Source organism: Aspergillus pseudonomiae, assembly GCF_009193645.1.
Source record: "Aspergillus pseudonomiae strain CBS 119388 unplaced genomic scaffold BDV37scaffold_17, whole genome shotgun sequence".
Taxonomy (NCBI): Eukaryota; Fungi; Ascomycota; class Eurotiomycetes; order Eurotiales; family Aspergillaceae; genus Aspergillus; species Aspergillus pseudonomiae.
Window position 1 is genome coordinate 234,914 of NW_022476009.1, and position 21,173 is coordinate 256,086.

The 21,173-nt window shown below is 47.8% G+C and overlaps 5 protein-coding genes across 5 annotated transcripts; 3 read left to right on the top strand and 2 right to left on the bottom strand.

The window, feature by feature from the left end:
• Positions 1 to 6,260: 6,260 nt before the first annotated feature.
• On the bottom strand, positions 6,261 to 6,483 carry BDV37DRAFT_280958 (uncharacterized protein; the record flags this gene model as incomplete). Its single annotated transcript, XM_032086716.1, has 2 exons — positions 6,261 to 6,302; positions 6,364 to 6,483. The coding sequence occupies 2 exons, from the start codon at positions 6,481 to 6,483 to the stop codon at positions 6,261 to 6,263; spliced, it is 162 nt and encodes a 53-aa protein (XP_031943685.1).
• Positions 6,484 to 9,584: 3,101 nt separating this feature from the next.
• On the top strand, positions 9,585 to 10,458 carry BDV37DRAFT_243046 (uncharacterized protein). Its single transcript, XM_032081386.1, has one exon. It carries the CDS (start codon positions 9,747 to 9,749, stop codon positions 9,972 to 9,974), a length of 228 nt encoding a protein of 75 aa, XP_031943686.1. The 5' UTR covers positions 9,585 to 9,746; the 3' UTR covers positions 9,975 to 10,458.
• A 584-nt stretch (positions 10,459 to 11,042) lies between these two features.
• BDV37DRAFT_63449 (putative cell division control protein Cdc25) lies at positions 11,043 to 15,301 on the top strand. The gene is made up of 3 exons (XM_032090981.1): positions 11,043 to 14,391; positions 14,442 to 14,658; positions 14,740 to 15,301. Exons 1-3 carry the CDS (start codon positions 11,194 to 11,196, stop codon positions 15,075 to 15,077), a joined length of 3,753 nt encoding a protein of 1,250 aa, XP_031943687.1. The 5' UTR covers positions 11,043 to 11,193; the 3' UTR covers positions 15,078 to 15,301.
• Positions 15,302 to 16,622: 1,321 nt separating this feature from the next.
• BDV37DRAFT_269983 (Mov34/MPN/PAD-1 family protein) lies at positions 16,623 to 17,703 on the bottom strand (the record flags this gene model as incomplete). The annotated part of the gene is made up of 2 exons (XM_032084469.1): positions 16,623 to 17,599; positions 17,676 to 17,703. The coding sequence occupies 2 exons, from the start codon at positions 17,701 to 17,703 to the stop codon at positions 16,623 to 16,625; spliced, it is 1,005 nt and encodes a 334-aa protein (XP_031943688.1).
• A 188-nt stretch (positions 17,704 to 17,891) lies between these two features.
• BDV37DRAFT_63511 (putative microtubule associated protein (Ase1)) lies at positions 17,892 to 20,957 on the top strand. Its single transcript, XM_032090982.1, has 4 exons — positions 17,892 to 18,455; positions 18,511 to 18,563; positions 18,626 to 18,840; positions 18,890 to 20,957. The coding sequence occupies exons 1-4, from the start codon at positions 18,339 to 18,341 to the stop codon at positions 20,806 to 20,808; spliced, it is 2,304 nt and encodes a 767-aa protein (XP_031943689.1). The 5' UTR covers positions 17,892 to 18,338; the 3' UTR covers positions 20,809 to 20,957.
• The last annotated feature ends 216 nt before the right edge of the window (positions 20,958 to 21,173 follow it).

A 21,173-nucleotide genomic window follows, 5' to 3' on the forward strand; every position in this document is an offset into this window, starting at 1 on the left:
TTTTTTTTTTTTTTTTTTTTTTTTTTTTTTTTTTTTTTTTTTTTACTAATTTTTCCATCCCCAGGCAAAGGTATCTTTGTGATTAATTAAAATTTGGGAGGGGACTTTGACAAGATGGGAACCCCTCTCTTAAACCCGCCACCGGACTTATCCTGTTAACAGCCCCTCGGTCCCCTCTTGTCCCTCTTCCCTTCTCTGGCACTGGAAATACCCCCCTTCAGAATCCACCGATTGATCAACCCCTCCTTCGTTCCCTTGCCAGGAAGCTGCACTGGTAATCCTACGTAATAAACCCCAGCTATTTGGTAATTCATGAATCAGTCGCCTATCACCGAGGTTGCTTCTGCTCACCACCCAATCAACGCGTGACAGAAGAACCTGATTGCCTAAAAAGCACCTCTAAACTCACACCTGGTGGATCTTGGACATTGAGCTCGGCCCTTGGTTCCAGACTCCCTCACCTCATATCGGCATGACGAAGGAACTAATCTTAAACGTGAGAGCGGAGTACCTACGGAGTATAGCCCGGTCTGGAGAAGAGATGGGGCAGTCTTTCTTACCGACCAAATTATGCTACTTTTCATGTTTCTGGAGGTCGTCATTGCCAAGTCAGAGATCTTATGTGTACAGAAGTAGGCTTGGCTGATCAGCCACCCGTCATCACACAGCAATAGGAGAATATTGAATGATGTGATATCTCCAGGCCGACTGACAGATCATCAGCCACTCCACGGAAGATTGGACGATATCCGAATAAATATTTTGATTTATGAGAAAGAAAAAATAATTCTCTATGGCGTTTGGCAATATTGAATTTTATTCAGTTTAATTTTGTCGTTGAACCTCTCTCGAAAAAGAAAATATAATAAAATTCCCCGTGAAGAATATACGGACAAGAGGGCAGTGTCCACTCTCGACAAATGTTTGCCGCTGGTCTTGGCCCCTCCAGCTCCCCAGGTCAGCTGCTCATGAAAGTGGACAACCCGAGGCGCTGCAAGTTTCGACAGTGCACATTCCCAGCGCAGGGCCCGAACAGCATCCCTTTGCCCGCAAGTCAGTCTTAACTTGAGACAGTCAGTCAGGCTGCATACAAATGTAACCAATATTATCCATCTGCACAGCCTGGGCTTGAAACAACGGGCAGTGTCTTGGTCTTCCAGGAAGCAGTATGTCAGGTGACGTCGAGTTCCCTTTTGCGCCTGTAGGACTACATCATCAGATACAGTTTTGTTGCTGTTTTTGGAAATCTAGCACCCAAGCAGACGGTGCATTGTGAATACCTGATCCCATCTGCATCAACGGCATGGGGGATCTGTTCTGAAAGGGACAAAGTTTAGTTTTAGTTTCGGGTTGGTTGGCTTCGGTCAGTTGTGGCTGCCTGCAGGCCAGCAATCGCAATCGCGCCTAATCCCAGCCTCACTCGGAGACGCGCCTTCGTTCCGCGTGCCCCCAAGAGAGCTCCACCGTCGATGGGACAGTTTACAGGGTACATCCCTCTCGTTTCCAGGTCAGATGAGTTGTTGCTGGTGTCATCGTCGCTAATTCGGCATCCGTGTGCTTGTTCATCCCCCTTTTTTTAAAGTTTCTTAGGCTTTCCAAGCTAGGTCATGACGGTAACCGGCTCTCTGGCTGCCATCTGCCTGAACTATTAGATGGAATACATTTTTAGATGAATTTATTCTTCCTTTCATTGTGAACGAAGATGGTTTCGTAGAAATAAAGTACAAAGTATCAATCAAAAGGACTCCGTAAAATCCCGGCATGCCAGTGGGGGCCTCCAGTACTGAAGGGGTTGGGAGCCCGAGGAGCCCGTCAGACACGGTTAGTTACTAGGGTAACGCACATGACTTCAGAAGTACCACAAGAACGGTGTACCTTACGCGACGACGTCACTATCACTTCGGCGCTCACACAAATTGTACAGTACACTTCATAGGAAGAATATTATCTTCTATCCTGATAGTGGTTTTCAACGCGTACGAAGTAGAATGTATTACCCCTCATTGGGCCTGTCGCAGGCCCCACGACCTGGCATCACCGCTATCCCACCTACTTTTGATACTCGACAATCAGCACCCACCGCGGTCTTCAGATGCAGGACCCATATATCCACAGTGCCACACTCCACTGTAAGCCGTTAGTTTATCACCAAGACAAGTTATGTATGTACGTACTTTTTTCCTTACCTCACCGCTTTAATCTGCCAGCGTTGTTGAAGGGAGAGAGCGGTGAGCCGGCAAGCTTACTCTTTTGAGAAGGAGATTTGCGCCTCGGGTCAGACAAAAGAACCCATTATTTGTCCTTCTCTTAAGCGTCCAGCCTCTTAAATTCCTTCGAGCTTGAACAACTCGTCGCAAAAATCTACCCTGGCAACTGGCGGGATTTCTCTTTTCTCTCTCTGAGTCTCTCTATTCGATCCACTTCCCGGTCATGCAGCGGTCCGACCCAGAAACGCCCAGGATACGGAGTTGATGACCATGGGTTCCTGTTGGTGGATAACTAAGTTTCGTGTCGAGGATATGGCGGCTTTCTCGAACACTGTCGGTATTGATTGATAGAGATTGCATGCGTTGTTGTACAGATCCAATTATGGCCTCAGGATACGAGAGAAACTCGATGTTGCAGGGCCTGCGGACCCCGTCCCATCACTATCGATCTAGGCTCGCGCACGGGACCAGAAGAAGAAAATAGTGCAAAATCCTCCGTGCATACCGATCCATCCATTCATGATCGATCATTTCCAGTCCAAGCTCATATTCTCCGGGCGTGTGGTCCCCCATTCCGGAGATGATTCGGTGGGTTTCGCTTCGGGTGGTTTATATTATGTCTATCACTCACTCGTTGTTTCTCTTTAATACTCGGATCATCATCACGTTCATCGTGTTCACTGCCGTTCCAGAAAGGGGTAAAGAAGCAAGAAAGAAAAAAGGTCAAAGTTAAATCTGAAAGAGTTGGGAACCTTGAGGACTCTCCTGCGCTCAACAAGCGACTTGATTTGCTGCAGCTACCCGTCTTTATCATCCCTCCGGTCCTATAGTTTGGTACGTAACCACATAGTCTCAGATGTAATAATGGATCTACGGCCAGTCGATCGCTCCAAAAGAGTGGAAAACCCAAAGAAGATGAATTTTTTGAATCATGAAATTCCATCATTCCGATTTCCGTCCCCACCAGGTACCGTTGCAGGATCCCAGGAACCTCTTCCCCGAAGACCCCGGTCCCTACACTAGTGAGCATCGGCAGCATGCAAACCGCCTTTTGGCTGCCGTCCCGGCAACTTCGCCAGAATTCCTGGATATGAATAACTGCAGGCTAGCGGAATCCCCCTCTCTTCCTTCCCCCCTTCGCTGGCGGGGGAGAGAATATCGGTCTGGAATCCCTTAAACAAGTCATAGCCTTGGAGTCGGTGAGCGCTGGCCATCAGGTTTGGGCAATTTCCTTCGATAGGGCGCACGTTGTCGGGGATCATATCTTCCCTTTGTTGATTCCTTGACCGCTTCTATATATATTACACATGGCAGTGAGAAACTGGAGTGTTGGGTTTCGTTGGTCCCCACTGGTTAGTAAGTGCCAGAGAAAAAGGAAAATAAATCCAGAACCACTCCAGATCGAAAAAGATCACAGTAAGAGAGAGGGCCACCGCCCAATTTAGATCTTTTTCAGTTAGTGTAGCATCTCTCTCTCATCCCCCCCTTCCCCTCCCTCGCTCGTTCCCTTTTTTTTTTTTTTTTTTTTTTTTTTTTTTTTTTTTTTTTTTTTTTTTTTTTTTTTTTTTTTTTTTTTTTTTTTTTTTTTTTTTTTTTCTTCTCGAAGTTGTCGACCTCAACAACTAGTGTTTGTGCGGTTTCGCTAACCTGGATTGAAACCTAAGTCTGCCTCAGGCTAGACGAAATATACAATGCATCAGGCGATTTCTACCCACTCGCCAATAGGTTCTAGAACACCTTTTAGTTAAACATCTTTTGATTCACCAAGATACATGTTGTAGCACGTTACTATTTCCTCATGACATTCAAATGTAGTCTTGATAGAGCTGAACCATGGAATCTACCCGTCTGTCCACACTTGAGCAAGTGGCGTTCCATGGTTCGCACCCGCTGAACTTACATGTCAGATCTAAAGCTGTCTCCAGAGAACACGACAGGCTGGTGAGACCAACTCGGCGTGCACTCGCTTGTCTCATTCTCTGTATACTTGGCAGTTCGTAATAGGTTTGCATGGGTAGATTAATAATGGTTGATCGTATATGTGCGTTCTCGGCGCCTGGTGTGATGATCTTACTCGAATTATATATTCTGTGTGAAGTACTAGCTATGAATACGTCTTGGTTAGTCGTAAGATGCCTGCTACATATACATAACTGCTAGGATGTCTATTGAAATGACCTTCTTTTCTCTCTTTAGGTCTAGTTCTTACGATGCGTGTGTCCAGGTTTGAGGTTTGTGTTCAGCTCTTTGTCTTGTCGTACTCGATCTCTGGAAGAGGTTACTGCATGTTTCAGACGGACAACTGAAGTATGCCGCTTTTCCCAATCGTTACTCTCTCATGTACGAAGTATGCTAATAATAATAATACGTACATACATAACGTTTCACAGAATAATAAATACCGTCCTGAGAAGAATTTACCACACAAAAGCGAGCATTCATCTATCAAACAAGTGATCTCGTAAAAAAAAAAAAAAAAAACCCACCAACCCCACGGCAACTACATCGAACCACCAACACCAACCAACCGGTTCGCTAATCACCGATATACGTCTCCCACTCCCCACCAGAAACGGCCGATTGGAATCAAAGAAGGCTTCTGGAAGAGTGTAGGCGTCGATTCTGCGACATCCGGCACAAACTCTGGACCAACCGTCGTCTCCCGGGAAGTTGGAAAGGGGGGCCGGAGCGAAGCCAAAAAAAAAGGGGGAGGGGCAGGGAGCGCGCGCGCACAAACTCGAGTTCCACCGATTCAGCCTTGAGACTATCGAAATTTCCCTGGTTCATTTCGGATGCATGCTCGCTCGCTTGCCTGGATAGGGAAGGACCAGACAAGGTATCCGGAATATGTTGGTTTTCTTTCGGGATGGTTTTTCGTAAGGGGTAGTCTTGCGGGATGATCGGATGGCCTTTTTGGTCCGATAGGCGTGTGCACCTGGGAAGGATCCTGGTGCTGTGTGAGGCATAGTTGAAGTTACTAAGTTACCGGGAACCTTGAGTAGTTGGGTTTTTGCCATTCCCATGGCCATGGGTTGCGTCGTGGATGTTTCCTTGTGTTTGGTTGATGTATACTTTGAATACTATCGAACCTAGAGGTTTATACGGAGGTTTGGAAGTCTTGTACTCCGTACGATTACCTTCTGCATAAACCACTCGTATAGGCCTTACTAGTGCTGGCCATCTATCGACTTACTCACTAAAGAGATAACACTGCCCATACCCAAATTTAATCCTCTACGGACTACGGAGTACCCATAGCTTTATTTCTCTAGTAGTCCCAGTAACTAACTTGGGCAGCCGTCGTTTCCGTCAGGGGGATCTACAATTAGTTGGTAAAGCAACGGCTATATCGGCACTCACTCAATTCATCAGCCCCATCCACTCCATCGTGGGATAGAGATTGTCAATTGCATGTGAGGGGCTTTCTCTTCCCCCCTCCTCACCCATCTTCCGATGGGGATTCCCCTTGCTAATATTTTGTCTATATCTTGGTATGTGTTCCTGATTATCGGCTTCCCCGCTGATTAACTTTATACTGGACGCTGCAAGGAGGGAGATTACGGTGTATATCAGGTTCTGAGTTGGGTGTCTCGGGGCTTTTGTCGAGTTGGGGAGGCTATACTTGTCTTACTTTTGTGTGTTTATTGAGTTGTAGTCTTTCATGGGAGTTTCGTGCTCCCAGGGTGTGGCTTCGTCTGGTTGTGTGTTTGGATATGGTATGTTGGGTGACGATTGTTATAGGGCGAGGGACAGTTATACTTTACTATCAGTACTCTGGAGCAGGTCATTGACTACAGTATGCAAGTATTATAAACGTAAAGGTTAGTTAAAGTCATATAGTTCGAGCGTAGGGAAATCCAGTGACCTATCGCTGTCACCAATGTATACGCATAGTCCATCTTGGGGTCATGTGCAATAGCATCATGCCCTGGAAACAATTGATAATTTACTATACCATCTCAGAGACTTTCTGCAAAGCATATAACAGCCATTTAGCAGGGCTTCCAGAGTTGACAGAAGACAATATATCCCAAATTCGTACTCAGATTTCCTCTACTCGAGGGTGACTAAGTAGACATACAAGATAGCCTGCAGCTGGACACCAGTTCAAAAGAAACACACATGGAAGAGAGTAACATTGAGCTACATATCTAACTAGAGAGAGCGCCTCTTCTTCATTTTTGCTCTCGACTTTTGACTGTGACGATGTACTGGCCGTCCGCGGTTTCTCATGCAATGTTCCTGCCAGCTCATGGCTAGAGTAAATCAGCTTCATCTTGGCGTTCTATCCACTGATAGGATGGTAGAGTGCCAACCAATGCATGTTTCCATGTATGAATTGTAAATTAATTCCAAGATCAAATGTTCATGCACTTTAAAGCCAAGAATACTCTCAATCTTGCCTCCAATATATGTACTGTACCCAGTGGGACCATGTATGATATTGAATATTTCTCCGACGAATCCCCAGAGTAAAGCATTAGTGTCAGACACACTTTCTGCGACGTCTGCTGTAGCTGATATGTTATCGGAATATGCTAAAATCGAGCATACTTCCACTATATAGGTCGTTCAGCAACGTGGGCACCGTGCATAGTCAATCATCACTCTAGAGGAGGAAGCGTATAGTTCTACAGAAGCGTCGATGACGACGACTGAGGATGCATGTCTACTCAAAGATATGATGCCGGTACTGTCTCTGACCATCTCATTAGGATGAGACATGGTCGTGTGACTTCTATATGTGGCTGTGAGTTGCTACTGCCTAGGTCAGTGGCCATGACTGCTTCTGGTACGATTCATTGCACACAATTGCACACCTTATTCTCGGCACCAACGACATATAAGGTATAATATGCTCCGTAGATAGTGTTCCTTCGAGGCCCAGACTTGTGGCTATCCTGTCGTAAGTCTGCCACGGTAGGAATCCTTCGAAGCTGCTCACGGAAACGAGGCTATATTGAGGTGATGAAAGTGAGACGGCAGGTGTAGTTTATAACTTTCCAATAGCAATATACATAGTGTACATCTATAGCTCTGCAAGATCAAAAATAACTATGTACACCTTCGTTATATAGTACAGAATATGTCAACACTCACCTGCCATCGTAGACATACGAACGATATAGATATAGGTATCAGAACTCCAAGAAAGATCTCTTAGACACAACAGATACTCTACCTACACCACAAACATCTTCTTCCTTTACACGCCCCCTCATTAACCATCCCCATCTTCTAAAATCCCCGAAGCCCAACCCCACACCCCGCAATCTCGTTTCCCAATCCTTCCCATTCCTGAGCCAAACCCGATATGCCTCTTTCGCCACCCCCAACACTCTTACCCTTCCAATCTCGAAAAATACAAAGTACAAACAGCTAAGGAAACTCAATACCCCAATAATACTCCTCTCCGTAACCAATATTATGACATATATAACGCATGGGCAATTGGAACAATGCCCTGATCTCAAGGTTCAGGAGGCCAAAGTTGCGTAGGGCAGCTGCGGTGCACGTCAATGGTGTGGTCGGCAAATGCGAAACAAGGCCATGCGTAAAGTGTATTTGGCTCGGGCGTTGAAACACGTGGTTTTTGGGGCCAGTGCTGGGTGTTTTGGGTTGGGGGGTTGGTGTTGGGATCTTGGGTGGGCTCGATCGTTTGTGGCGTTGTTGGGGTTATATTGATATTGGAATATGACATGATGGGATATTGAGGAGATATGATAACATGTGGGGTCGTGTTCGGGGGTTAGTGGATGGCAATCGAAGGTGTAGTGGTTGCTGAGGAGGAGTTGGCAGTTTTGGAATGATGCTGGATATCTAGGTACGGAGTACACTTACTCTGTGGGAATTTTGGGTTTACAGTAACTCAAGGCCATGGGGGAAACGAGATCACTGACCAAAAGTACGAGAGGTGGAAATGACTATCTCCATACTGATGGGGATGGCCTTGAAGGTACTTTTGATGCTATATCGTGATAACTCCCCAGCAGGCCTAGAACGTTGGTCTGGAGGCAAGGAGCGATAACAGCACGGAGGTTACAGGACCATGATAGGTTGAATATATTGAGGGTCAATTCTCCAAAATTGAGGGATCGAATTTCCATTTCGGGGATGTAGCTTAAGCTACCGGAGTAAGATTCCGGTTGGAAAACTACAGAGATACTTGCTATCTATCTATATATCACAATTGGGTGCCTGCAACGGTCTGATAGGACTGACTTTGAACGCAGTAAAACTTCGCCCTATGTGGCGTCTGACAGCTCACCTGCAAGGTGGTATGACTTGCTTTGACGTTGCGTTGTGTGTCAAGTGACTCGCGGACTTCTTCGATCTTGGTTCTATCAATCGATAGTGGTTGTTTGGACCGTACATGATATGATCAATGGGGAATACTTGGTACTCATAGCACACTGTAAAGATCACATGGGGTGTATACTGTATATTGAAGTACGTTCAGGAATCCCAAAATTAAGGTAATCCGAGAAAGGAAGCCCGGCTACAGAAACTTTGCTCAACCGCCAATTAATATTGCGGATCACATAAAGAAGGTTAACTAATTAACTAATAGTAACGGCTCATAAGTTCTAGAAATCCTAAAAGCCCCCTGATCTGCCGCATATACAGCCTGAACGGTCTAGGGTTTGTTCCTTGGGAATTTGACGCCAAACTCCAGTATCAGGCCCAGAATTACATCACTTTGTTCTGTTCCATGGGTAAGCTCGTATAGAAGCTTCTACTCCGTATAATCCCTTCTCCGAAAGAGGGTTGCTCTATGCGATTGATGGACGGGCGATGGTGTGGGGCTCGTGTGAGGAAGCTATTGTCAGCATAGTTTAATAGGGCATTGGCAGATTTAGAACATGTGCCATTTCATTGTGAATGGTTACCCATAATGATAGTTGAAGACACTAAGTGTCCCCCCTGAGTGACTTGGACTCGGTAGTTACTATCCGAAAATGGCGAGTGGCACTGCGGTTGATCATGAATTGGGCGCCTTCATGCGACCTGCCGCACATAGAGGCAAATCATGGACTATACATCGCATCGAATTGTGATTAATCCTCCGGGAAGACACACGCACAGGACATTTCCCCATGTGCATGCATATAATGGTAGGAAAGCGGAATACCGAATAAGTCCGGTATGGTTCATGCGTTAAATTCCAGACCTCTCCAGATTCATGGATGGCTATATGTATGGTACGTGGTCTTGTAGCTCGACGGTGGTGCAATCGGGGTCTCCCGCGCGTTCCTATGGTGTGAGAGTGATGGTAATTATTGGAGTAATACGTAGTAATATATATGATTCTACTAAGACCCAATTCATTTCGTAAAGTCCCCATCAGTCGAGACTGTTGCGGAGTATTTTTGGAGTGCAACGCGAGCTAAAATTCTCCACAGGAAATGGAGACAACAAGTGGGTGAAAATACAAGTCGGTCAGATACCCAACATTACGAATAAAACGATCCTGTCTTTTTTTTCTCTTGCTGTTTCTATTTTCTTTTTACTCTGTCGAAGGCATGGAAAGCAGGTATTATGGACAAGAAGATCGTGTTTATAACTTTATCTGGAGTATTTACTTCTGCCCAAAAAACAATAAACATAAATAAACCACTTCTCCATTTTATATCTTGCATAATTAACCCAATCATATCTGCCTCCAACGTCAAGAAGCGGAAATGCAGCCGACATCCCCTACTAGGTTCCAGCCTCTTTGTTCCGAGAACCAAGGCTTCAGACGCGCTTTTACGCAGTGAATCGTAGAGTGATCCGTTAAAAAATGGAGCAATGAGGGTTGGGTGTTTGTGGTACGGGGAACAGGTTAGGTTTTTTAGCGACCAGGAAGCGCCTACCAACGCATCAAAGGCAACAGTTTATGCATGGCCCGTAAAGTCAAAAGGTCCAGAGGGCTCGTGCTGGCTTGCTGGTCCGCGTCTCCGTACTGACCTTATTTGGTTTCGTTACCTGTAATCTACCAGGTACTCCATACATGAGGCTGTTGGCCTTCACACACGGGGCGCAGTAGTGACTTGGGGCAATTTATAGCCCCCAAGCTGAATGTTTGTGGCAAAAAAAGACAAGCAAGAGGAAAAAAAAATTTTTTTTATACCCCAACCAACACGAGTGCATCCCTACGCCTTGCCCGATATTATTGTTCCCTTATCAGCTGGACGCGGGTGAGAAAAGGGCCACGGATAAAAATTAAAATAAAATAAAAAGTTATCGAACAAAAAGTGCCCCTCTCAGCTTTCCTTGACCGGCTGTATCAACCGCGGGTAGATAGGTTACGTTTCTGAACAGGTAACTGGAGTACGAGGAAATGGGGAGGTACGGTAATTTAGGTAGGGTGGTATTGAAAAATTACAGACTTTCTTCCCGTAGTGGTACCCTCCATAGTAATCGGTGGACGGACCAGACGGTATTGCAGGTTGTCACTTTCCTCCACTCACGCCCAGTCCAACTGCCCACCAGCCGAATGGACGGACGGTTGCGAACCTCCCCTAAAACTCCCTGAGACCCTCTCTTTCACTCGCTCTCTTCCTCTCCTGGATGGTCTCTTGGTGTCTTGCTCTCCTTTTTCTTCGATTTCTACATTCTCAGGGTTTTTTGCTCACTCTTCCTTTCAGTCTCACATTGAAACAAAGATCTTCACTGGACGCCATATCTGGGTCCCATTCTAACTGTGTCCTTGCCACTTTTATCGTTATCGCCTTTTGCCCTGCCACCACCCGTGCGGTGAACCCACTATAGTCGACTACCACCTTTCTCCCACAGCGTGATTCTGCAACCAACCCGCAGCGCATTCCCCTCCTAACGGATCCTTCGACGCTTGCTTGCCGATCTAGTCATGACCAACGCCTTTCGCTAAGCTCGTCCAGCCGTTTGTCGCATGGGACGTAGCGTATTGATCACCAGTTTATCTTTGTCTCCCCCGCCCCCTACCGTCTCCCATTTTACTTAGTATCTACCCCAGTCAATTGGAATGCACGACACCCGTTTGGCAGAGCCATTGGTTATCGACACTAAATCAGCGCTGGCGACCAAGGCGGGTACTACTATCACAACCACGTTTGCATTTACCGAGGAGCAGGCGTCCACTCCCACGACTGCCCCCGGGAGTCGCAGTCGTGGAAGCAGCCTTTCTTTCCACTACAGAGATAATAGTGTCAACCAGTCGCCTCAAGGCAATCAATCACCCACTAAGATGACTGCCACTGGACGCTTTACTCCCAGTCCCGAACCAGCACCGGCTCTGTTCGTGCGGGCCATGTATGACTACGATGCCGACGATCATACCAGTCTAAGTTTTCGGAGGGGTGATATCATTCAGGTTCTGAACCAACTGGAGACCGGCTGGTGGGACGGAGTGATCAACAACAGCGTTCGGGGCTGGTTCCCTAGCAATTACTGCACCATCATTACAGACCTCAGCGAGCTCGAGGAGCATGTATCGAACGGGCATGAGGATGGAGACATCAGTGCGGAGTCTGGTCTGGGAGAGGAGTATGAGGAGGACCGCGAGGAAGACGAGGTTGACTCTACAGGAAACCCGCGCGACTCCCAACCGATACTGCCTATTGAAGGCACGGGGCCTCCAAATGAGCAGGAAGAGGCCGCCTTTTGGATTCCGCAAGCGACCCCCGATGGCCGTTTATTCTACTTCAACACCCTCACCGGCTACAGCACCATGGAGTTACCGTTCGAAAACCCGTCTACGAACGAAACAGGCCCTTACGACCGCAATACCTTTTGTGTGCCCAACCAGACTAGACCTCCCCCAGAACTGATGGCCCGTGGTTTCGAACGTGACGAGGATGACTATGATGGCTCCGCGTCCGAAGCGGAGGGTGAGTCGTTGATGCTTGCTTCTCATGATTCTATGTCCCGGAGGCGGCAGTCCTATATTGACGGTGTATCCCCCGCAACTTCCATGGATTCCTTACATCCACCGTCTGCCACCAAATCGATCAATGAAGGGAAGAGCTCGTTTCGAAGCCTGTCTAAGACGTACAGCCTTGGCACCGCCGCTAGTAGTACTACATCGCTTTCCGACAACCTCCACAGACCTTCTATCTCTTCGGAAGCGCCCTCGCATTTTGTCGACGATGGTGCATCGGCTCCCCTGACATGGCCATTGCTCGTTGATAACATGCGCAACGCTGTCGAGGCCTATCGTCGGACTTTGTTGAACCGTGATCGTTCGGAATACGTGAGAAAGGCCGAAGATATATCCGACCATCTACGTATGCTTCTGGCTGCTGGTTCTGACACCACGGACAATCACTCTGGAAACCCGTCGATTATCTCCACAAATAAGGCTCTGTACCCTCACTTTAGAGATATGATGTCGAAATTCTCGAAATTAGTGCTCTCATCGCACATTGCCGCGGCTGACTGGCCAAGCCCGGATTCCGCCAATAAGTGCTTACAAGAGGCAGATGGGGTTATGCAAGGAGTGTATGGTTATGTCGATATTGCAAGACAGCAGCGTGGTGACTTTATCCGACGAATCGTTCCGGGCTTTGTGGTAGGTAGCTGTTCAGGCGGCGGCTGGCAGAATAACGGTGTCACTCTCAATGACTCAGGCCCGACGTCGTTCTTAGACCAGGATGGAGGGGACACTCGAGCTGAACCAGCAGTGCCACTTGACGCAGCGCTTTTGGATCATATTGATATTTTGCGGAGGTCATTTGTTGGGAGCATTCGCCGACTAGAGGAACGGTTGTCACTTAACCAGAAGAAGATCGTCACGATTGCTGAGCATCATGAAATCGGCGATTCTGTCTCGGCCGCTGCTGTCAAGGTCATCGAGCAGTTTCGTCCTTGGATCTCTTCTGTCGAGTCGATCAATTTGGCGCCTCTGGGAACCAGTTTTCAAAATCCCCAATTGGTCGATTTTAGTTTACAGAAACAACGAGTGTACGATGCGATTGCCGATTTTGTTCTTGGCTGTCAGGCTGTCACGAGCCCCCTGGGTGACGAATGGGCTGAATTGCGCGGAGATTCTCTCGAAGATCGTCTGAACGCCGTGCGAGGTGTTGCTAGGCAACTCGAGAACTACGTTTCTCAAATCGGATTCTCCCTGTCTCTCCTGCTTGAGCAGATCCCCGAGTCTGCTACAGCTTTCCGTAGCGAGAGTCGTCAGAGTCAAGATAATGACGGTTTGAAGGCTCTGCATAGCCGTACGGACTCCCAAGCTAAAATTGCGGACGAGTCTATTGGAATCCCATCCTCATACGCCGTCAATCCTCCACATGACAAAGTACGGCGCAATATGGATAAGGCCCAGAGATTCTTCGGACAAGCCCCACCCACTGCAATTACTCGAGAACCGATCCGGGAACCTGTCCGGGAGCCGGAAGAAACGCCTTGGTTCTTGAAGATGGATCATGAAGGCGAAGTATTTTACGATACCAAGAACGATGTGCCTACCTTGAAATGTGGCACGCTAGCAGGACTAGTGGAGCACCTGACTCGACATGACAAACTTGATGCTTCTTTCAACAATACTTTCCTCCTTACCTACCGTTCCTTTACTACTGCCGCCGAGCTCTTCGAGTTGCTAACCCAGCGATTCAATATCCAGCCTCCGTTCGGCCTAAACCAAGAAGAGATGCAGATGTGGATTGACAGGAAGCAAAAGCCTATTCGATTCCGTATCGTCAACATCCTCAAGAGCTGGTTCGAAAACTTTTGGATGGAACCGAATGATGAAGCGCATATGAAGCTTCTGGAACGTGTTCATGCTTTCACCAAGGATTCTATCGCTACTACGAAAACACCTGGCTCGCCTCCGTTGTTGACGGTTATCGAGCAACGTCTTCGTGGCCAGGACACGACTGTTAAACGGCTTGTTCCTACACAAGCGGTTCCCGCCCCATCTCCTATTGTCCCGAAGAACATGAAAAAGCTTAAATTTTTGGACATTGATCCAACAGAGTTCGCTCGCCAGCTTACAATTATCGAATCGCGTCTTTACTCCAAGATTCGACCTATAGAATGTTTGAATAAGACGTGGCAAAAGAAAGTTGGGCCTGACGAACCTGAGCCTGCGACTAACGTGAAAGCTCTCATCCTTCATTCGAACCAGCTGACAAACTGGGTTGCGGAGATGATCCTCAGTCAATCTGACGTCAAGAAGCGTGTGGTTGTCATCAAGCACTTCGTTAACGTAGCAGATGTATGGGTATTTCCCACCAATTTGATGGCTATTGCTGACAAAACTACCAGAAATGCCGTACCCTGAATAACTACTCTACTCTGACATCTATCATCTCTGCCCTCGGAACGGCGCCGATCCATCGACTTGGTCGGACATGGGGTCAAGTTAGCGGCCGCACGTCCACAATCTTAGAGCAAATGCGTAAACTCATGGCTAGTACGAAAAACTTCGGCGAATACCGTGAAACCCTACACTTAGCAAACCCGCCATGCATTCCATTTTTCGGTATGAGATTAGGATGGATCGACCTAACCCCACCTCTGTCCTGCATTTCTTAGATGCGGAGACTAACCTTAATTTACCTAGGTGTTTATTTGACCGATTTGACTTTCATTGAAGACGGTATTCCATCTCTTACGCCATCGGAGCTGATCAACTTCAACAAACGCGCCAAAACTGCGGAAGTAATCCGAGACATTCAGCAGTATCAAAACGTCCCCTATCTCCTGCAGCCCGTCCCTGAATTGCAGGATTACATTCTCAGTAATTTACAAGCGGCGGGCGACGTACATGACATGTACGACCGGAGTTTGGAAGTGGAACCCAGAGAACGGGAGGACGAAAAGATTGCGAGGTATGCTACTACAGCAGGTATAGACATGAGCACCTTGGCTATTGCAACCTTGGCCATGTCGATGCGATAATGCTTTTCCTTTTTATTCTTCTTCTTTTTTTTCTATGTTCACCTTCCCACTTGATGCCCCTTTTTATGACCTTGGGTGATTGCTTCGGTGTTTAGGCCTGGAGTGGCGATACCCATATCTTTTTCAGATACTATTTCTCTTTGATTTGAAGGACGTCTTGATTGATTATATGATGACTGACTGTGTTTGTCCTAACGCGTAGACTGCTGTCTGAATCGGGCTTCCTGTAAGCCGGCGAATTCCGTTTGTCCGTCGGGGTATAGATTGCAATACGTGGAGACCCCTGTCGCTGCATCCACTACGCACGTGCCGAGTTGTTCCACCGGAAACCCGACAAAGTTTATCACGAGCGATCACCCACACCAATGGCTTCTATGCGAGGTGATTGGCGGCGATAAAATCCCTGGCGTTTACAACGACTCACTAGAACAACGCCGTCTACCATCTATGCGACCGTGCGAGAGAAGGATCAGTCGACATGGCCTTATCAAATTAGATGACGCGGCATATTGGAACCTGGGATCAACCTGCAAGGCATACTTGCGCTGCTCGACAGTGCCAGTGCATCCTTGCTCCAACCGCTCACCAGGATTCCTTGACGTCTCCTTCAAGCTGCTTTGATGTTATATGACACGACGTTCATGTCCATGCCATTGTCTAAATTGAAAGGTTACGGTCCGGGCGCCAGATGATCATTCAATCATCCTGAGCATATCGTCCCAAATTGGTCTATCGAACAGCCTGACAAACAAAAAATATTTTTTTTAAAAAAAAAAAAAAATAAAAAGAATAAAAAGGACAAGTTGAGGGGGCTTCGAAGATTATACGAACTCCCCGACTTTAGCGCCCCACAGCTACTTGAATCGCATGTGATAGAACGATTGCAGCGGAAGCTTGTGATACCCTCGACCTGTTGTTTATTGTCTTTTATCTTCAATCCTGTGGACGGGACCACTCTTTACCTTCAGACGCTACCAACTTAACCCTGGCACAGCTCTGCCATCTCTTTTGTTCTTTTCCGCCTTCACCATCCCAGCGGTCTTACAGTCCCTTGATTCTTTCTTTATCTCATCATTTACCTGCATATATTCTTGACCGTCTCGATCGTTTTGTACAGTGGCTCGGCCTGGTTTCCTTTTTTTGTATAAGATTGTCGTCCGTGTCTTGGTTCCCCGGCCTCATGATAAGGGTTTCCACGGGACTGTGGTCTCGTTCACGATTGATAATGATACGTCATGACATAGGATAACATTGTATGTTGTCCCAGCTTTGTACACTCCAAGTGTGAATCTTTCTGTTCTTGTACCTACCTGTTTAACTACGAAGGTATATATGTTTAGTCTTATGTGTTACATCCATGGGAAGAAATTATACAAGTAAAATGCGCAGATGTCGTCATAAATCGTCGTGTTGCCCAGGATCATCTCACATATATGGGCCCAGAAGTGTCGTTGACACTGAAATAAACGCTCGGTAGAAGCTGAAAACCCAACGTAGAGTCGTGTCACCATTCATAATATCTGTTTCAGTTGGAACTATGGTTGCTTATGTTTCTGCCTTGCTGTTCTCTCCGATGCCTTGGAAGAGCTTCATTTTAACTTCAGCTGCCAGAAGACCCTTCACTTCCTCCGATACAATCCTCTGCCCATCTCGCACAACCTTTTCCAATTGTTGATCTTTGACAGTAGTGGGTGCGGTCCGTGAGGGATTGCTTTCAATGCCGCGAGCGGCCCGTCTAACTTTCTGGCTAAGATCCATCATCTGTTTGCTACCATAATCACGGGTGGTAAATAGAGGGCTCTGACTGAGGGTAGCGACCCAGTATTTGTTCCACAGAAGTGACAGAATCTCGGTATCAAGAACGCTCTTAAAAAGCGATACCTCAAGCGAATAGTAATGGGATGCGTGTGCTCCAAAGTCCTCCGCCTTGTTAAGCGGTACCGTCTGGTACTCATCATCCTCTTGCTCTTCTTTGGGTGGCGTGTAATCCTTAGGGAACGTTCTAAACGCCCCGATATCTACCTTCCCCGCCGAAATGGTCCGCTCTGGATCAATGACCACGGCAACAAACGGCCCGCCGAGCTGCTGCATATCCTGCGTGGTAACATCGATCCCTGATAACCAGCAACCATACCCGGGGTGACTGTGATACCAGCCGACTGCATTTTCCATCCGTCCCGCATCCCGACATGCCTGCAGATAAGACACCATGTATTCGTTTGCTTCATCTTGGGCGTTCACTCGAGTCTCTGTTCCTTCGACGGGGAGGCGAAATGCATCGGTTACGACAAAGGTTTCTGGCAGGATGTAGCCTTGCATTAAGCCCATGACTTCGAGCGATCCACCTGAGCGTGCGTGCATCACCATCTTCAGCAGCGCGACGGCTGAGATCCGTATCGATTTGAAATAGTGGGGGTCTTTAGCCCATGGGCGCTCCGCGCTAAGGGCTTTGTGTGTTTCTTCATCGTACTGGTAAAGGGCGTCTCGTTGGGGATCTATGAGGCTGATGGCATTTTCGAGCTCTGGAGTGGGAGAGAGGTTGTTGTTAGTAACGTATATTGTCTTTGAGAATATATCGGGGTAATGCTTAGTACGAACCCCAAGACTGCTGTGCAGCCTTCTGCATGGTGATGAATAGGTGGTAATTTTGGCAACAAAGGATGATGGGGCTGTGGGGTGAGAAGGAAGAAGGAATAGCAGTCTATAGAAAGATTTGCGGACACAGAGAAGTTAAAACAACTGGCTGACTTTGGTGACGTCTGATCTATCAGATCTGATCTACTTTAGGCAAGCAGTTGGAGTCCAGACGTGGAGCGGGCGGTGAGCTAAACCATGGCAGAACGGGGCGGTGAGGAGCTGAGTGGGCTGTTGCTGGAGTAACGGAACGCCATCAACAGGGGCCGGGAGGGAATCTCGATCGCGGCTGCATCTCGAGGTAGCGGCACTATTATTATTGTTCTATCCCATCGCATCACTGCTTCGATTGATTCCCCCTCTCTTCCCCTCTCCACCCTTGCATACGTCTGCAAGTGCTCAGCTATACATAAAGCCTGCGGGTAGCCCCTTGTTCTCGCAGATGACATCCGACCTCTGAGTCAATCGTTTGCTGTTGTTGCAGATTCACGCTGGTGGATTTTGGTGTCTCACAGCTGCAGTGCTGAAGGCGCATCGCCGCCAGAGACTACATGATCACGAAACCTTAAAGACGTGAAAATACTCTCGTTTTATTTCTTTTGTTAACATAAAGCGCCGGCATACACAATGGCCGTCGACACCAGCTACTTGACCACCCAGGTCAACAATATTGTCGCTCAGCTGCATGGAATCTATGATGAGATCGGCGTTCCAAGCCATGAGCGCGACTCTCGAGAGGCGGAGGTTGGCTTGCTTGACTCTTCCTTGTTTGTCAACTGATATTAACAAACAACTATAGCTTTTCAGTGCGCTATCCGATACTCTAAACAATCATCTCAAGCTTGTTGACAAGTGAGTTTTCCTGGCTTTTCAGCCTGATGGAAAGGGTTCTCGGATGTTAATGGAAGTAATAGTGAAAAAAATGAGATGACGGAGGAAGCGCGACAACTCATAATTGCAATCGAGCAAATGGAGGAGTCTTTAGAAGACGAGAAGGCCAATGGCGAGTATCAGCTGAATCGCGATGACTTGCGTATTACTTATCCCCTCAAACGCTGCCTTGCTTTCCTCCGCGAAAAGCATAATGCGCTCAGCAAATTACATCACGAGCGCTTTGAACAAGTCAAGAGTATGTTATGCTGCCGCTAATGATCGAATGGCTTGCTAACGACGTGCAGAACTCGTTGTGGCTCTCGAGTCATACTCATCTCACCTCGAAGCATCTTTTGTTACCATTGCTCTCCCACCTACAGCACCGGGATCTGCGTTATCACCCAGTTTTAATTTGTCTCGCCAATACGTGGATGATTTGAACGACGAGTTTTCAAGAGTTTACGAAGAATATGAGCGACGTTTCGAGTTTGTCAAGACCATTTGCGAAGAGATCATCAAGCTCTGGGCTGAGCTCGGAACGCCTCAGGCCCAAACCGATTCCAACATCGTCAAGCACTACAAAGAGTCCCCCGAACAGTTGGGACTTCACCAATCCGACCTGGCCCATTTGAAGGCAAAGCGAGAAAAGCTGCTGGAGGAGAAGAGAAGTCGAGAGCGGAAGATTTCAGAACTCAGAAATGCCGTGGAGGCACTCTGGGAGCGCTTTGGAGTTGAGGAGTGTGATAGAAAAGCGTTCCTTTCGGCGAACCGTGGCTGTGGTCTCCGTACAATCAACGAATTTGAAGAAGAACTGGGACGCCTCAACGAACTCAAAAAACAGAACCTACATCTATTTGTCGAAGATGCGCGATGCCGACTGCAAGAGCTCTGGGATAGTCTCTACTACTCAGAGGAAGAAATGCTTGACTTCACTCCTGCCTTTTCTGATGTTTACAGTGACGCTTTGTTAGAAGCGCATGAGGCTGAAATTACCCGGCTGGAGGCATTGAAGGAACAGCGTGCTTCAGTCTTGCAACTTGTAGAGAGGCACCGTAGCCTCCTGGCAGACAAAGAGGCTCTGGCTGTGTCAAGTCAAGATGCATCTCGTCTCATGGCGCGTGGAGCCAGTGGACAAAGACGTGATCCAGGAAAGCTCTTGAGAGAGGAGAAAATGAGAAAGAGGATTGCTAAGGAGCTCCCTAAGGTGGAAGCGGATCTGCGGAAAGAATTAGAGAACTTCGAGGACGAGTATGGGCGACCGTTCCTCGTTCACGGAGAAAGATATCTCGATGAGCTCACTCCAGTCGTCGCCAAACCTCCGCCTCGCTCTAAGACACCATCTGCCGGGCCAGGAAGTGTGCGGGGAGGATCTATGAGGCAACAGCCCCCTTCTCGCCCTGCCAGCGTGATGAGAGGACCTCTTCCCCCCCGGGCTGCTACGAAAACTCCTACTGGACATGGTTCAATGAAATACAACACCATTGGACCATCCCGAGCTCCATCTAGGGCCGGAGCAAAGTCTCCTTCGAAGATTCCCGCTCGCGTCCCCTTGAGCAACATGCCTCATGGGAGCAACTCCCCTGCGCGGAGTGGTACCCCAGGCCTTTATTCCTCTAACACAATGAACGGCAAAATTCCAACTCGTGCTCCGCCACCAAGGATGCGCGCATTGACTGGCGGAGAATCACGAGATGAGCGAAGCAGCTACTTGTTCGAGCCTCCACGAAGTGCTAGTGCACTGTCCAATACTTTTGTCCGGCCAGTCAGCCCGGAAGATGTCTATGACGATCGTAACCAACGCTCATTTATCAGCTCTTCTGCTTTCTCACAGCGATCTACCGGATTCTCTCAATCAACACAATCTTCAGCCTCGTCCTTGTCCTTGAATTCCATGGGATACCCGCGATCGAACCCTTATCTGCAGCATGCTCCCCCGCCGGCCCCGAGACAAGTGTCAAATGCGTCAACCATCAATACCGGCAACTCTGGGTCGGAGAACTGGGAGACATTCGACAGTGGGTCTGAGTCCGAAGCTGACGCTAGTGACGTTTACTATGCCAAGCTTCGGGCTGCCCATGGCAAGCGAATGGCCCTTGACGACTTGGCAGGAAAGAAGCCGAAAGGCATCCGAAGCGTTAGCCCAGACGAGCCAGCGGTAAACCCGAATGTCGTCCGTGTAGCGGGGAGTGATGCTGGATGGACAGATGATCTGGAGCCTTACTGAAAAAGAAGCAAAGTAGGGTTCCATTGCTCAACTAAATCGTTTTGGCTTTTCTTTTCTTCAAACCTCAGGCACTTCCGGAAACACGGACTTACGAGACCACTCGATGTTGACGATTCTATGATTGCTCTCGCAATGTTTAATTTTACCTTAACCAGGCTGGGGACGCTGTATAATGGTTGAGCTCTCTGGTGATTGGACGGGCTGGGCGATCCGAGTGAGGTTGCTCTGTCGCCGACGTTAATTTCTGTGTTAAAAATTTTGGGATTATACCCTGGTTATGTTTTCGCTTTTTCTCTTATGGTGATCTTTGCTCTTGAGCCCGCGAAGTCTATTGGCAACTGCAACAACGATGGGGATGACAACGA